The following is a 17,305-nucleotide window of genomic DNA, read 5'->3' as shown; positions in this document are numbered from 1 at the left end:
GGGGGTTCTGTTTTACATATGGTGCACTGTACCAATGTGTTTACTTCACATTACAGTCTGGAGGGGGAGGAGGCAGATGGAGGGTATGCCCTAGCACACACCTCTGGACTGCCACTGTTTTATTAGGAAAACAAATCATTTAGAACGGTGTAGGAGACAAATGGTGCAGAGGAGAGGCGTGTGCTTGTGTGTATGAGTGTATGTTGTCAGCTGCCATAAGGAGATGACACAGTCTGAATGCTCTCAGCATCCTTGGTAGCTTAGCTTAGCAGTGACGCTCAGTGGTTTGTTATCTTACCTCTTCAGGCTGCCATGTTGCGTCTTTGTAAAGTGCATCTCTGAACATTTGTGTGACTGTGTGCTTCCCCAGTTGTGTCTGCATATCCTTTGCTTACACAGTGCACCATATGTACGTATTCAGTGTGTGTGTGTGTACTGCATATATAAGTGTGTGTGTGTGTGTGCTCAGCCTGCCATGTTCACTCTCTTGTATCGCTAATCCTCGCCTCTCCTAATTTGCTGTGTTGAACTGTACGGATGTGGAGCTGCTGAGTATGACTGCAAACAGCTTGTCGAGCTGTGCCGATACAACGCTGCAGCATCATTTATGCATGGAAGAAGACCAGGGTTTTTACATGCACACCACTAATTTGCTATACTGGCAGGTTTTATAATAACTGAGGGTTTGGTCTTAGTCAAAGACGAATAACAGGGCGAGCCTGGGATGTAATTGCTTCTACTTTTGAATAACCGTGTTCCTCCTTCTGCACCAATTTTAAAAACAACGTCCCTGGACTGAAGAGTGAGTAGATCGAGGTTTAAGAAGTGGCTGACTTGACACATTGCGTTATTCTAAGTTTAATTTTAATTATTTTGAATGGCAGGTTGACACATTAAAGTATCACTGCAAATGAACGACTATCTCACATTTATTTATCTAGATTTATTGTGTAAAAGATAGGACAACATATGATTAAAGCCAGATAATTCATGTACAGCCTTTGCACAGCCCTGAACATACAACACATGTGGAACTTTATGACCATTACTCATCATTTTATTCTTAACAATTTCCTTTTTCCAGTCAAGGCAGCTGTCAGCACAGACTATTGGCTATTAAAGAAGGTTGCAGGAGGCCTTATAATATTTGGTTTTTGGTTTCAGTGTGGGATGGGTGATTGAGATTGACTCAGTGTCCAGGCAGTCAAAACTCTGCATCCACCACAAACCACAGACCTCCTGCCTCCATACCTTCAGTTATACAAGGCCACATCAGCAGTCTGTTGTTTCCAAACCAGCATTTCTTTTGACGCATTATGACACAGTGTGAGGTACTGTGTGGTGCCGGCTATTACTGTTGTCAGATATCAACACTCAAGACATGAGCATCAATTGAAAAACACTAATCTATTTATTTGATGTGGTATCAAAGTACTTTAAAATTAATGAACTATAGACCATCCAGAAGCTTTTTTCATGGCTAAATCTCGAGTCTTGACTGGACTTAAAGTTAAATGGTTTAAAAAGGAGGACAATAACTACTACTAAAATTACTTTTTTTAAATATTTTCTGTCATGTTCACCTTTATCTAGTATATATATGTTTTTTAATTTATAATAGTTGACAGTGTAGAGATAGACAGCAGCCATGGGTGGAGGGAGAGAAACAGCTGATTCTACCAGATGTAATTGATGTAGTTATATGGTATGTACCGTGACCCAACGTTTAGGGTCTTACTGATTTATATATATGCTGAGAATTGAAAAAAATGTACAAAAGCACAAATAGAATGAGTAAAAAGTATAAGAAGAGTATCATTAAGTGATGTCAAACTTTCCATGATAACAAATTAAACCGACAGATGTTTTAAGTTACTTGATATCCACACAGAGTCTCATTTGAGTCTCTTGTCCTTCAAAGACATGATAAATAAGAAAAAAGATTCTACTTTTGATCCTGTGTCCCTCTTTTTTATGCCAAATATATGAAAAAAATAAATCACTTTTTGAGTATTTTTATATCAAAATTTCTGTCTTTTCTATAAAATGTTTTCAAACGTTTGATGATTCATCTTGAATTCAGGGGCATATACAAAAATGTATCCAATCAAATTTGGGCTAGTTGCCCAAATGTGATTTTTGGGCAACTACCTAACAGCAACCATCAGATAACGCTGCACTTGGAGTCAAAGTAGTTGGCAGAGCAATATCATGAGTAGAAATGTGTGTTCAATCAGTGGGCAAGACCTTGTTTTCATTTCCAAAAAATGTGGCTTAGGTCTGATATATTCATTTCTCACTCATCTTCCACTTGTTGATATGACAACAAGATGAGAGGTGTGTGTGAGGGTAAACAGTCATTTAAGCTGTTTTTGGACCAATTAAATCTGAAGGATATTATTTATATCCCTCTAGTTACAGTACACCGCCCAGTATAATACGTCACATTAAAGTAGTCAAAGGCTACAGCCATTTCACTGCAACTTTAAAGCTCTCATTGTTTTTCCATTTTTGTTTTGAACAACTCATGAAATGCTCTTCTTCCAGTAGTCTGGGCAAGAGTGTTAGCTAGTAGGACTGTTGTTGTGTGACGTCCCTTACCTTGATCATTCGAGAGAGGTCCCCAGCATCTGCTAGTTCCAGTACAATGTTCAGCTCATTGTCCTCAATAAAAGATGCATGGTACTTTATCACATTGGGGTGGTTCAATTGCTGTGGAAGAAAAACAGAAAGGTCAACAGAAGTCTTCTTGGTGACAGTGTCGTCGCATTAAGACAATCCTTGGTCACACTACCTTATCAAAAGAGTAAAAGCCATTCCTCTTAAAAGCAACATACAGTGGTATTTCCTTTCAAACATGTTATACACTTTATATCAAAAGAAACACATCATCTTTGCTGCTGATAAATAACAGCGGTTCATGTCGTGGGAAGTGCAATGCGCTGCAATTTCACCAGCTAATACCAATTAAAGCAAAACAGTTGAATCCATATTTGGAATCCATATTTTGTAAGTGTGGACCTAATGAGACGGTTTTGTCCTCAAGTGTGACAAAGCTGGGTGACATGTCACAACAACCCCTCTGTCTGTGATGACAACAACCCATGTGTGAGACACACACAAACACACACACGCGTGAGCCTGACAGGCTGACATGGCTGGCAGTCAGATAAACAAGCATTTCGGGCTTATCGCTGGCTGAGATTCCTTCCTGTTGGCTGGTCAATAAGGCAGGAACAGCATTCCCTGTAGTAAACAAAAAGTCTCTATCCATCCAGAGCAAGAGGGGAGAAGGGGAATGGGGTAGGTGCGATGAAGTGAAAGAAACAAATGACACAGTGACACAGACAAGAAAAAAGAAATGATGGAGACAGGGCGGGGTGAAAAGGTAGGGAGAGAGAACAAAAGGTGAGGAAGAAAAAAAGAGCAGGGGAAGCATAAGGTGAGCAGAGTTAAAGTAACGGGGCGGGGGGGGGGGGGGGGTAATGTGGAGAGCTGGAGACATGGAGCTGTGTGGCGTGGCGATGTCAGGGGTGGGGGGTGGGGGCTGTGATGCGAGCAGACGGAGCGGTGTGACACGCGTCCTCCACTCGGCTCCACTCTGCTTTCTCTGCTGTGATTAAAGAAATGTTCATGCTCCGGATGATGCCGAGAAGAGGGGAAAGGAGAGCGCAGTACAGTACACTACGCTACACTACACTCTCCACTCCATCTCTGCATCCCCTCCACAAATCCCTTCCTAAATTGTTCTCTCTTTTCTTTTCTTTCCTTTCCTTTCCTAGTGTCTCCATCTTTCCTTCTCCCTCCCTTGTCCACTCTCTTGCCAGATGTATTTTTGGCTCAGAGTGGCAGTTCTACACGACTCCACACTGTAGCACAGCCAGGGAGTGATGACAAGTCCCCCCCACCCACCCACCCACTCACACACACACACACACCCTCCCCAAGCCCACTCCTCTTCCACAACTTGAACCTCAGGCGAAGGATACAGAGGAATGAAGAGATATGTTCACATGCAGATGTTTATGTAAATGATGGATGGAAGCCGACTGCAATACAACAATCACTCACTGAGAAATATCACATAGAGGTTTGCATGATTATGTAATTACACACGCTGGGTGAGACCAACAAGCATGTGTAATTACTTAATCATGCAAGACTCTATGTGATATATTTGGTGAGCTGGTGATGTGTTTCAAAGAAGAACACGATACTGACTAATGCAATCTGACGGTGCAAAATTAACTACTGTCACAAATTAGGTTATAGTATATTTATAAATGGAATAACATGCTCCCAGGAATACAACTGGTAGCAAGCTCAACAACAATGGCTGAAAAGATGTCTGCTATGTTCTGCTGAGGAAAATGAAGTAAAATAAATCACCAGTAGGAATTACACAACATTTTTTTAACGCACTGCATATGAAAATGAGTTCATATGGGTTTTGGGGTTGTTTGTCCATTAGATAAAAGCTAAATATATTCTAAACTTACAAAAGAAATATAATGCTCACAAAGAGACCTAAAGATTAAGTAAGTCTGTGTGTGTGTGTGTGTGTGTGTGTGTGTGTGTGTGTGTGTGTGTGTGTGTGTGTGTGTGTGTGTGTGTATCAGGTTAAATGAAGCTGGTTGCTGCCAGTTCTCTGTCTTGTCAGTAAACCACTGGTATGATCTAATCAGATGCAGAGCACAGACACGCATCCACACACACACACACACACACACACACATAAACGCATCCATCCACACACGCACACACACACTTACAGAAGCACACAGCACACAAAAGAAGCAAACACACAGACATCATTATGGGTTTTCACTGCTGATTAGGGCAGATCATTAGTCTTCCGAATACAATCCAGGCTTGATAGTATCCACAAGCGAGAGGAATACACAGCTGTGGGATTTCAAGAATTGTGAAACTAGCAGACTGGCAGAGAGCAGGCTATTTCTGCAAACTACATTCTTATCGGCGAGGATTTAGACAAAAGGACAGAGTGAGAAATGAGATTCTCAAGTTGAAATCATCATGCCAAAACAGGAAAATACAGATGAATGAGCAGACACAAACACAGACAGACAAACAAACAAATAGGGAGACTGTTGAGAGCCAGTAAGTGTGTGTGTGTGTGTGTGTGTGTGTGTATGTGTGTGTGTGCGCCTGTGTGTTTGTGCACGAGTATGTGTGTCATTCCAGTCGGTCCATGCCAGTGTGCCTCTCATTATTCTGATTTGGCTGTGTCTCCTGTTGGCCTGTCTAGTGGGGGGTAAGGCAGAAGGACTGTCTCTCTCTCACACTCAGCCCTTTATTATCAGGCTGGCTGGGCAGCGCAGGGCCGGGCATAACTTCCATGTTCACTAGCAATCAGCTTACAGGATGAAAAGACGGGAACAAAAAGCTCTGAAGGGGGAAGAAGAGGCAATGAGAGAGAGAGAGAGGAGGAGTGATGTAGAGAGAGACATGACAACTGTGCAATAGACAGAATGGACAGGAACAAGAAGAAGGAAAAAGACTTAAAAGTGGTACGAAGGAAGACGAGACATATAATGAGAAAGCGAGCATTAAAAAAGTAGAAAGAGAAATTAAGCAAATGTGAGATGCATAGAAGAAATGAGGAATGTAGTCACCCAGTAGAGTGTGACATTTAACCCTGCCCTGACCCCTCTTATGAGGTCAGAGATACAGATCCAGGCGAACCATGCTGTCTTCTGCCGTCAAGTCAATGATCTTCTACTCAGATTACAGCTCTCTACAGGGTCTCGCCTGCATCTAAGTATTGTTGTGTTTGATTGGCCCAAAAAGCCCCGGGAGCTTCACTGAAGTGTTTGAGTGGCACAAACTAATTGGTTTTGTTTTCTTGTTCTGCCTAATGTGAATGTGTGTGTGTGTGTGTGTGTGTGTGTGTGTGTGTGTGTGTGTGTGTGTGTGTGTGTGTGTGTGTGTGTGTGTGTGTGTGTGTGTGTGTACAAACTGCCTGCAGTGCACACACATGCAGGATGGCTACATATAAGAAGGGAAACATTACCAGGAATGCATGAATGCACACACACATGCAAACAAACCACAAACATGACTTTTACACACACACATCTAGGATATTGCAGACAGGGGGGAGATATTGAAGATGTCATTAGTTTGTTCGTCAGTGTTTGAGGGGAGCCTGGCTGACACATGTTTAGGGTAGTTTGATAAATGAAAACACTTGATTGGAGAAGAAAGTGAGACGAGAAAGAAGAGAGGGAGGGGGCAAAACATAAAGAGACACAAGAGGGAGGCTGCTAAATTTCCATGCTGGTGCACTATTGCCCAGCTCTAAGCATTACAAAAAGATAAAAAGACAATAGTTTTGGTATTTAGAAAAAAAGTCAATGTGAGCCTGGAGGGATGTAACACAAGCACATTCACACACACACACACACACACACACACACATACACGCTCACTCGAGACATAAGGAGACAGTAATACACATGTACTGTACAGTCACACACACACATACTCATTCACATTCTCACTTGTGTGCACAAATACTCAAAACACCCTTCTGCATTCATAACCATGCATGAAAATGCGCACACACACACACACACATGCTCACAAACACGTCGCACAAATCCAAGCCGTCTGGTGCAGATCAATTGTTTTCCTTTGGTGGAAGGTCTCAGCTGAGGCACCTTAAGAGAACAGAGCGCAGCGCATGACGCCGTCTCCCTCTTCTCTGGTTCTTTACCTTTAGGAGATCTATCTCTTTGATGCAATCTTGCCGAGCTTTGGCATCCATCAAGTCGAATATCTATCAAGAGATCAAAAGGGGAGAGGGAGAGAGAGACAGGACACAGAGGGGTGTTATGACATGTTCAAGAAATGGTAAGATGGAGAGATGGAGAGAAATAAGACAAAAAAAAACACTAAACAGAAAACATGGTTGCTGTTATCTAGAGGGTGGCGTTGCAGTGTCTACAGGTGTTTCACATCTGAGTTACACGCACATATCCCTGTGTAAGGTGTGTGTGAGGTGTGGGTATATGTGTACACACTCAACCAAAGCAGCATATCCTCCCGGTGATGTGTACGTGTACGACTTCACCAGGAGAAGTGCAGAGTCACATCTTAGATAGCAGATTAGCCTACACACAATCATACTGTACTTTAACACACAGCAAAAATGATAATCCACATGCATGTTTAGATGTCTACATGTAGTAGTGGCTCTTCACTGTCATAACAATCAAATGCAATGGAAAATTATGTAGACTAATAGTCAAAAATCTTCATGTCTTTTCTTACATTTCGTAGCATTTCTTTCTGATTGTCCATGCTTTGTTGAGTTTTTCATTGTGTGTGTGTCTTTCTGTTTCTGTTGTCCCACACTGAGGCTGTAAAGCAGTAGGTGATGAGTTAACTGTGTCTCACCTGGACTTTCTTCAGGGCCACTGATGTTTTGTCTAGCAGGTACGTCGCCCGGTACACCTCGCTGAACTGGCCGCGACCAATCTTTTTCTCGATCTGGAAGTTAGCCAGTGAATTATGGCCCATGTCTGGCTGCAATGGTTTCTGAAAGATGAAAAAAAAAAATCTATTAACAGCCGTACACACAGGAGGAAAAAAAACAAATGATTTACATACATTTTGCCATAACAACATCTTTCAACAAGGATCTGGTTGTTGAAAGATGTTGGTGAAATCATAGCAAGGCCCCAGTGTCTGTAGTTTGTTTAGCTAAGAGGCTGCTCTGGGTTGCTGATGATTTGACTGGCATTAGGCTGATGTGTCATGCTGTGAAAGGTCTTGAGGAATGTGCACAGTACACACTTACCAGCAGCGTAACATAACTTCACTAAGCCTACAGACTGTTCTGTTATTTATATAGCAAGCCACATAACACCTACTTACTGAGTGGTTGTCACTAACTTTTGACAGGTAGCCTGTCAGAAACATTTTGTTAAAACAGTTAGTCATTTATTTATTTTTTGTTGGATTTGGATTGATAATAGTAATTAGTTAAACCTTTAATTTTATCTTGCATCTGCTCGGCGCGGCCAATGAATCACCCTTCGGCTCCATGGGTGCTGTTCTGTAGCTTAACAGCACTCTGACCTCTCTGTGAGTAAAAGTGAAAAAAAAAACTCTGCCTACAGGGGTAAATAAAATATTCCATTGCACAAATGTGGGACTCTAATCATTTCATCTAACTTGCTTTTTGAGTTCACTAGAATCTAGTCTTCTCCCTTCCTTTGTCTGCCAAGTCATATCTCTGACAGCCTGGCACTACGCCACAGACTACAAGCCTCCTCATCTCTCCTCGCCACAGGACTGGCTGTGCAGGCTGAGACACTCACCTTCCACAATTAAAAAACACTCAAAAATAAACCGGAATGAGCCCCTTGGATATGATGTGTGAAAAAAGCAGAGAGCAGGCTGTGTGACCTTTCCAGTTTTTGGTAAACTTGTACAAGGCGTCGGCGGGAGCAAACAGAAGGTGACAGATATCAGAATGCCACATGTCACCAGCGCTTCTGCCAATGTGGCCGTGGGAGCAGCTCAGGGGCAGGCGATTTAGGACAGAGGGAATGAAGACGAATAGGGGGAGAAGGTCAAAAATGAATCTCCTAAGCACGAAAACACACAAGCAGGGAGTGTCATCACACTTGTTCACATCACTTGCTTTCAGCAGTTTGACAGAGTTACCATGAGCACAGACCAGAGGCTATAAAGGATTACCTCAACTGCCTAGTCACTACCAAGAAGGACTGAGAGCTTTTTATCCTGTGGTAACCTCCAACAAAATACAGAAAAAAGAAAAAAAAACAGTTTGGTTCATAAGGCTGTGAACACTTTTTTTTGTTATGGGGATCTAATGTTTTGATTAATATCCAAAATGTTTCATCTGCAAAATATTAAAAAGTTGTGAAATTTCCCATCACAACTTCCAAGAGCTTAAAGTGGAATCCTAAAATTGCTAGTGGCGCTGACTCAACAGGCCTAAACTCCAACACTTTCCATTTATAATGATATAAAACTGAGAAAATTTAGAAAAATCTTATATTTAAACACCAGTAAATATAACAAACTACTAACGTAATCATTAAAAAAGACAGTTGATGTAGTCAACTGACAGAAAATGTATCAAGTAATTGTTTCAGCACTCAAAAAGTGTAAAATACCTAAGAATTAACCTAAAATATATCATCAGATATAAACACACAAACACACACACACACACACACACACACACACACTGAGAGGAGGCACAACTGAAAACAGAATTGTTCACATATGTTAGGAAGGCTTCGAGGGGGGTGTGAGGGGGGAAGGGGAGCAACCAATTTGAGCATTTCATTGTATTTTAAAGTTGACAGCCAAAGGAGGAAGCGTGAGCCAATGAGATGCCTTGTCCAATTAACACTGCCGAGGTGTGTGCTTTTTTTTCCAGCATGACACCGCCATCATCCCAAGCTGTCTGAGAGTCACTCTGACAGCGAGCATGACACACTGCTCCATAACTTATTGTTCAGCATTACGGCAGCTCTAAGAAGAAGCTCTAAACTGCTACAGTGCTTCACTAATAGCTACTACTAAATGCTGTAGCTAAAATAACATACATAGAAACTAAACTTGCATAGAGTAGAGGCAAAAAAAAAGACTAACAGGGTTTGTCATACTGAAAATGTGGCGATATTGTGCAATGACTTTTCATAATGGTGACAGAGGCATTTGTGCAAGGATGCAGGATGGACAGTGTGAGGTATATAGATTCAGAGAGAGAGAGAGAGAGAGAGAGAGAGAGCGAGAGAGCGAGAGAGAGAGAGAGAGAGAGAAAGAGAGAGAGAGAGAGAGAGTGAGAGAGAGAAAGAGAGAGAAAGAGAGAGAGGACAAGAGGGCATTGCTTTCATTCGCTGCGTGGTAGCTTGACAAATGTTAGCATGAGCCTCTAAAGCGCTGTGACAACCGCCTGCTGAGAGCACAGTCTCGCTAATGTGTCCTGGCATGCCAGCCCCGTAATCACACATTTACATATGCAATGACCTACATTTGCATGTCAGATCGCACACTGTCCGGCATGATTAACAGTGGGCACCTCCCCATGTGGAGTCGCCCTGGGTGGCAGCAGAGGCCGTGCGAGGGCGGAGGAGAGGGCTGGAGGGAGGGCGGCTTTTTTGGCAGCCAAGGGGCCGGGCTGCCAGGCAGGATTATGTCAGCCAGTGGCCCCGGCATTAGACACTTCATTAGAGCTAATCTGTTTAGCAGTGGGCAGTGTATGTAAACTTCACAGGCCATTTGCGGCACCTCTTCGCCCCCTGGCCTGGCCTTCAAAGGGCAGCCAGGCCACAGCTGACTGACAGGCCGTCTCATCTGCCGCACACGGGTGTCACACAATCAGGAGCTCCCAGCTGAAACACAAGGCCCCGAAAAAACACACTCACACACATAAGGGCAAGTCACAGAGGAGTGACCCTGAATGACGCAGGGGTCAGTGTCTGAACAAAGCTGGGAGGAGAGGGTTAGACGGACCACTGCTTGTAAGGATCCAAACTTGATTGTCTGTGTGTGTGTTAAATATGGTGGTACTGCCCAAAGATGAAGAGCTGCCTATTTGACTTGAAGATGTGTTAAATATCGTGTGTATTTGAACAGGTAAAGCATGGCACAAACTAAGGTCATGTGTTTGAGTCTCTCTTGGGATGTTGTGAAAGAAAAACAAATGAAAAATGGGGAATTTTGGATAAAAGCACCCATTTAAAATTAAGGATGATATTCAGAAAGCTTTAAATCCATAAACCACTTGTTTCTTTCATGAAACTAAAAAATAGTCATATCATAATTGGCAGATGACTATATCACATGTCAGACAAGATCAATCACTTCACTCCAGGCCTATGCTATAACTATAGGCTGAGACAAAGAAACAATCAGTGTTTTTCCAAATTTTGATCTTTCTTGTACAGATTTTTTTTTTTTTTTAAACCTACATTTCATTGCTGTATAATGTGGAGTGCCAGCTCTGCTTATTCTTTGCACTCATGTTATTCTGGTTGGGGATGGGGACAAGCTGTAGGGAATGGAGATTAAGCAGCAGCAGTGCAAGGTATTATGGGTAGGGTTTGTAAGGGGACAGTGTGTCTTGGGTATAAAGGTGACACACAACCACCATGGGCAACGCACTAGCAGGGGGATTGAAAAAGGAAGAAAGAGAGGAGAGAAGAGGAGAGGGGAGTGAGAGAGAGAGAGAGAGCGAGAGACAGAGAGAGAGAGAGCGAGAGAGAGCGAGAGAGAGAGAGAGAGAGAGAAAGACAGAGAGAGAGAGAGAGAGAGAGAGAGAGAGAGAGAGAGCAGACTGACAGCTCATCGGAGGAAGTGTGATACGGGCTGCCCAATAATGACACCATTGCCAAACACAACTGACAAGACACATGGAGAGTGGAAGAGGGAATGCGGAAGACAGAGAGAGGGAGATGAGGGTGAGAAGGGGGGAAAGGGGGATGGGGGGGGAGGGGAGACAAGCAGCAGAGGGCAGAGGGTGTGATGTGACAGCCCAGCAGTGCCAACGGCTGCCATAGAAAGTCCAGCGGCGGCAGAGAGGTGCCGTCTCCCACTGAGAGAGACAGGAACAGAAAGAGAGACACATTCAGTACCGTCCACACTGAAAATATATCTGTTTCTCTTTTGACACATCGCCCTCACTGAAATAATGTTTTAGTCACCTGAAAATTACTTTTTTTTTTATGGAAAGTGGTTCAATCTGAATGTGTGTATGATGTAGATGAGACAATTGTAAGAAACTTTTTGTCACATGTAACCCTGCCTTTGATTTACTTGGATTTAGACAACATTAATATAGAGAATCACACAATAAAAATGTTATTGTTAATAATCTAATAATAATAATAATTTGATCGACAGGAAATTAGTGACTGTTTAGCGGCTAATTATTGTTTTTTTGTCGTTAATCAAGCAAAAAATGTCAAACATTTGCTGGTCCCTGCCCGTTAAATGTGATGATGTCTGACTGTTGATCAGACAACATTTTTACTAACGTGACAGTGGGCTCTAAAAAATTGTGACAATTTATAGAAAAAATGTTTTAATTGATGAATCGAGAAAATAATGCGTAGATAAAAAAAATGAAAACTATCGTAGGTTGCAGCACTAGTTGTCATTTAGCTGTATTTCTGTTCATTTTGACAGACCACACCGAGATAGTGAGGAACACTCAGCGTTGCACCATAGAAAGTAATGTTAGCCTGGTTAACAGGTAGGATTTAAATGGGTGGCGATTAAATCACAGTTTACTACTTTTTCATTTGTCAAACAAAACAATAAAACATATACAAATGAGAACTATTAAATTGTGAGCTTGGCTAAAACAGAAGTTTAACCAGCTGAGACTCAGCAAAAGAAAGAGTTTGTTTTTTCCCGCTGCTGACCAGATGTTGGCTGCGATGCACAGTTTTATTGTTTGACAACCAAAATAGGGTGTAGAAGAAGAGATTTTAGGTGTTCAGGTGTTTGGGTGTGGACAGCGATGACAAAAACATTCTCAAAAATTTTAAGTGGACACATGTAAGCTGTGTGCACCAAAATTAGTCCGATTAGTCTTCTACATACTCTCCCAGAGAAGAAGGGCAAGGGAGAGACAGACAGAGAGAGACAGCGACTGGCAGGCAGGGAGGCCCACTACTCCCACCCTCACCAGTCACCAGCCCCCTTGAGCACAGCACCATGCAATATTCATCCTTAGCCAGTCAGCCAGTGAGCCAGCCAGGCAGTCAAAGCGCCAGGATTCACCCCAAAGGTGCTTCTCGTTCTTCTCCTCTCAATCTGCTCCACAACCGCACCACCTTGTCTCAGCGCTTACAGACAGATCCGTGTCTGTCAAACTCTGCAGTGACGATCAAAATCTGATCTGAGGGGCCTCCTCACCAACCCTCCCACTCACTCAAAGAGCAAATGCGCCATTAAAAATGCACATCTTACCAGCTCATCTCGTTTACCTAATGCATATGCATCATACCTCCGGGACCAAGAGAAATTATATTGCAAGCGATACAGAATATCCTTCATCGCATATACAATTCAGATTTCTTCAGGAGGCTGGTGGGGTTTTTTTCCCCTGTGCTGCCAAGCAGACTGAACCTTAGGAAAGTGTGAAATAGATACAGGACTTGTTGAAAGACACCCATCTGGATGCAGGTTAGACAGCAATCTACATACTGTACTCTAACTGATGCTCTCTCTCTCCATCTCCCAGTAAATGTGAAATCAGTTCAGTCGAGCTCTATGCGAGAGGAAAAACATGATGCAATGTAGAAAACTCATTGTGCTACCAATAACATTGGCACAAAATGTGGGCCTGGAATTAACACTGATGAAGACGGCTAGAAATAGATTGAAAAACAGTGAAAAAAAATAATTAAGCCCGAACAATAACACATAATCAACTGCTGGGAGATCAGTGAATCTAGTGTTTGTGTGTGGATGTGTAGGGGCTGTTGCTTAAAGTCAAATTAATCATTAGAGCTTTTATCTGACTTTCTTCTGTGTGCAACCCAATTATCCTTAATATTGCAATTACAAATCTTAGAATAAATTAACTCCCTTGGTAATTCCAGTGTTAATGTTGCAGTGCCCTTGCATACACAAGGAAAACAACAACAGGCCTATTTTTAGTGCTGTTTCTTCCTCCAAAAAAAGAAAAGAAATCCACATTTACTCTAGGGCATATGGATGATCCTCCTTGTTTAAAGTTTATTCAATAGTTATGGAGGCAAAAACATCCTTCTGGAAAGAAATCAATGGGCCTGATGTTGGAGGGCGGTATTAAAATCCAACAGTGACCAGATCTGCACAGAGCAAACCTGAGATGTATCGAACCAAAAGAGGCATGCAGGGAGGCCAGGCTCTGTCAGCCTCCAGAGCTCTGATCAATAGAAACAACTCAACATTCATCCACTGCTGTCTATCTCACACACGGGCTACAGTGGTCTGAAGGATGCTCGGACTGGAAGGTGCAACTTGATTGACGAAGAGGAAAAATAGAATATTTACAGTTCAAAATGTGAAGGAGAGATACAAGGCTGGCAATAAATGGATGAAGGGATGTGATATCATCATAAATTATGAAACACTTCCCCATTGTAAATGAACCTACAAGGAAACAATTTATAAAGGCCATATTCCTTATTTAATTTAACTACATTATTCACTGTATGATGATATAAAACGTGACAGAACTATAATAAAGGGTGTTCTGGCATTGAGACCCTGAGCAACTGGAGTGGACAATGCCAGTAATTGTAATTTTATACCAAAATATCAATCATGATAAAGTACATTTGCTAAAAATTCAAGCGAGAGACTGTTTATATAGCTAAAAGCCTGACTGTATCATTTAAATATACTTTCTTATCGTAATTTTTTAGATTTACAACATTTTTAACAGTTAAATCTAATACTACCATGAAGCAGATCAGCTCATTTGATATGACCTTTTTTTTTTTTTTTTTTAAATCGCCAAACTTCTGTTAGCAGCTTGTGTGTGTGTGTGTGTGTCTGTGTGTGTGTGTGTCTGTGGAGTCTACCTGGGGTTGAAACACTGGCACGGCTGCTTGCTGTCCTTGAGGCTGCGTGTCCATATCCATGGTGTCAGGAGTTTGATCCTTTCCACCTCTGAGAGTCAAACCCACAAAAACACAATTTCTGGTTAGCTGACTCAACACAGATTATTACACAAAACATTCAGTAGTCATTTCCTTTAAAAAAAAATAACACTAACATCTATAAATAAATTCTCCCCCCCAAGAAAATAATAACCTCAAATCAACTGGACAACCGTTCTCTGTTGTTCAACACCAAACTATCAAGTGCTGGTCACTGCCACAGTTTCGTTGGTATCCAGTTTCAGCAGAACTGGATCCCACGTCATTGCCTGTGGATTTGACACTCTTTGTCTGGGTCCATCTCAAGTTGCAACATGGCAGAGCTACAGCAGGCAGTGATGTTAATCTGTACGAAGCAGAGATAATGCCACTCTGTATTTCCTTGGCATTCCTCCACAAAGCCTCTCATAGGAATTCCTGGATATACCCACATTTAAGCAGTTCCTCTTTATTTTCTGTTTTCTGAGAAATTAGGTCACACAGAGGTGAGTGTGTTGAAAAGGGGTGTATGACACGGTGCTGTATAATTGCGTGTTCTGGCATGGAGCCTGGAAGCAGGCTAATTGCATAAGATACTCCACCACCGGTTGCTTGGCTTATCACTGTACTTAAAACAAAATAGAGCCATAATATGAAATGTTACCTGAATGAATAATTTACACAAATCTTTCAAAAAAAAAAAAAAAAAAAAAAAAAGTATGATGCAAAAATTATATTCATACATGCAATTAGCTTAGTCTACTCTAAACTCATGTATGTGGGAAGCACCTAGATTTTGACAGATGCTCCAGTGTCAATTCCAGTGCACACAACATGGTAACATACTCTAACAATTAACACCAATTTACTCATTATATACGCAGGACAGAGTGCATGAATAACAACAACTATGTGTCCTCCACAAGTAAATACATATGTAAGGTGAGATGATGAATTCAACATACAAAATTAAGCTACGGAAATTTGCTGTGCTGCTTGAGTGTGTGCACACTTGTGGGTGTAACACATGCATCTGCATACACTGAGTGCTTTGTGGGGAAAAAGCAAATGCTAGATAGTATTATGACAAAAGCTACCAATAGAGGAAAAGCATGTCCAGATTTTACTTTTTCAATACTCAGAAATGGTAAAAAGGAAAGGACCAAGACTATATGGTTGGTGTATAGATCCAGATTCTGGTGCTGGATTTATTATTCTACCAGGATCAGTTGTCTATTCGTCTTATTTTCATGAATACTGTACATACACGCAAACACAAATGGACACACATGCATTAAACTTCCAGTCAAAGAGGAATGGAGACAACACACCTCACAGGGGCACATTTGCATGTTTTTCACCAGAGTGAAGGCAGTCTGTCTGCAGATCTGTCAGTCTGTCATTTGTGTATTACTAACTGTCTCTCGTCTCTGTCCCCCTCTGACGAGCAGGCGGCAAGACCTCAAACCTCCCTGGCCAATTAAAAATCCCCCGGTACAATGAAGAGGAAAATGGCACTGAGGAGCTGTCTCCCTGCTGATGTCGTCAGTCCCATTCACCAAAGGTTAATAATGCTAATTAGACCTCTGGATATCTGCAAGGCACTAAGGGCATGTTTTTGTGTGTGTGTGTGTGTGTGTGTGTGTGTGTGTGTGTGTGTGTCCGCATGTATGAAGGCATGTGAGCTAACAAGAACTTTACCAATTCTGTGGATGTTTATTTTATATTAGTTGAGCTTTTCTTTCCTGAGGTTCGCTGGCCTTCGTGTGAGCTTTGAAGATGATAAAAATAAGTGTTTGCACAACATTTTGTCTCCTGGGATTACACTGACTACACTGGGAATATTTTTACTGAAATTTACATTAAAAGCTTGTTTCAAACATGTTTAAATCAATTCAAAGGTAAAGAAGCTTTACAAATTGTAAGGATTTAAAAGCACCCACTGCTTGAGGCAAAAAGGCAAACATAGAAAAACACTGTTAAATGCCCAATCCTGAATCTTTTGGTTTGTGCTTTCAACTAGAAGGAAGAATGCTATTTGAATGGTTTGGATTAGAAAAGGTAGCTGATCTTTATCATATCTAAAGAAATATGCTGCTTATATGCAGGTGCAGTGTGTATACAGAAAACGGTGGTAGAAGTATCTTACAATCATCATTATAATCAACATTACCTATATGGTTCTAAGTCACTCCCATGTTAACCCAAAGCAGACTGATAATTTAGCCACAAACTGTAATCATCTGGATCCAAGCGGATTGTGAAAAATCACCAAACAGGAAATCTACTCACATTTGGCGCTTGGTGTGGTTTCCAAAAACCTTCTCAAAACTTGAGGCAATGACTCCATGTACAAAACTGGACTATTTCTGTCTATTCAAACTTAAAATTCTTCCGAATGTCAAAATGTTTATGTTTTTTACAAAAATATAGCAAAATAGAAAATGTGTATACTTATTACAGTAAACCAGTAAGAATGTTCAACAGATCTGAACTCCATTTGAAACACTAGTTTCCAAACATTGCCTGTGTACATTTTGGTGGCATACAAAAGAAAAGCTGTATATATTTAGTGAAGTTTTGAGTGACAGGCTTCTGAATTGACCATAGGTTGCAGTGAGAGAAACTTTAGTCACAATTCAGTGAAGTTTTGTTACAAT

At 41.6% G+C, this 17,305-nt stretch overlaps 1 protein-coding gene across 3 annotated transcripts in view; it reads right to left on the bottom strand.

Annotated features, from left to right (window-relative positions):
* nek7 (NIMA-related kinase 7) overlaps nt 1–17,305 on the bottom strand; it is a 64,628-nt gene that overhangs the window by 28,571 nt on the left and 18,752 nt on the right. The window contains exons 2-5 of one of the 3 annotated variants that reach the window (XM_053322745.1): nt 14,589–14,676; nt 7,423–7,563; nt 6,740–6,802; nt 2,602–2,712 (exon numbers count right to left, since the gene is read on the bottom strand). In XM_053322745.1, coding sequence (XP_053178720.1) covers nt 2,602–2,712; nt 6,740–6,802; nt 7,423–7,563; nt 14,589–14,648 — 375 coding nt within the window. In that variant the 5' untranslated portion in view covers nt 14,649–14,676. Of the gene's footprint in view, nt 1–2,601; nt 2,713–6,739; nt 6,803–7,422; nt 7,564–8,348; nt 8,958–14,588; nt 14,677–17,305 lie in introns of those variants that run through there. The other 2 variants (XM_053322748.1, XM_053322746.1) reach the window with 2 other exon arrangements.

Source organism: Scomber japonicus, chromosome 7 (genome assembly GCF_027409825.1).
Source record: "Scomber japonicus isolate fScoJap1 chromosome 7, fScoJap1.pri, whole genome shotgun sequence".
Classification (NCBI taxonomy): Eukaryota; Metazoa; Chordata; class Actinopteri; order Scombriformes; family Scombridae; genus Scomber; species Scomber japonicus.
Note: the sequence above shows the minus strand (reverse complement) of the source record. Positions and strands in the feature narration are given on the sequence as shown.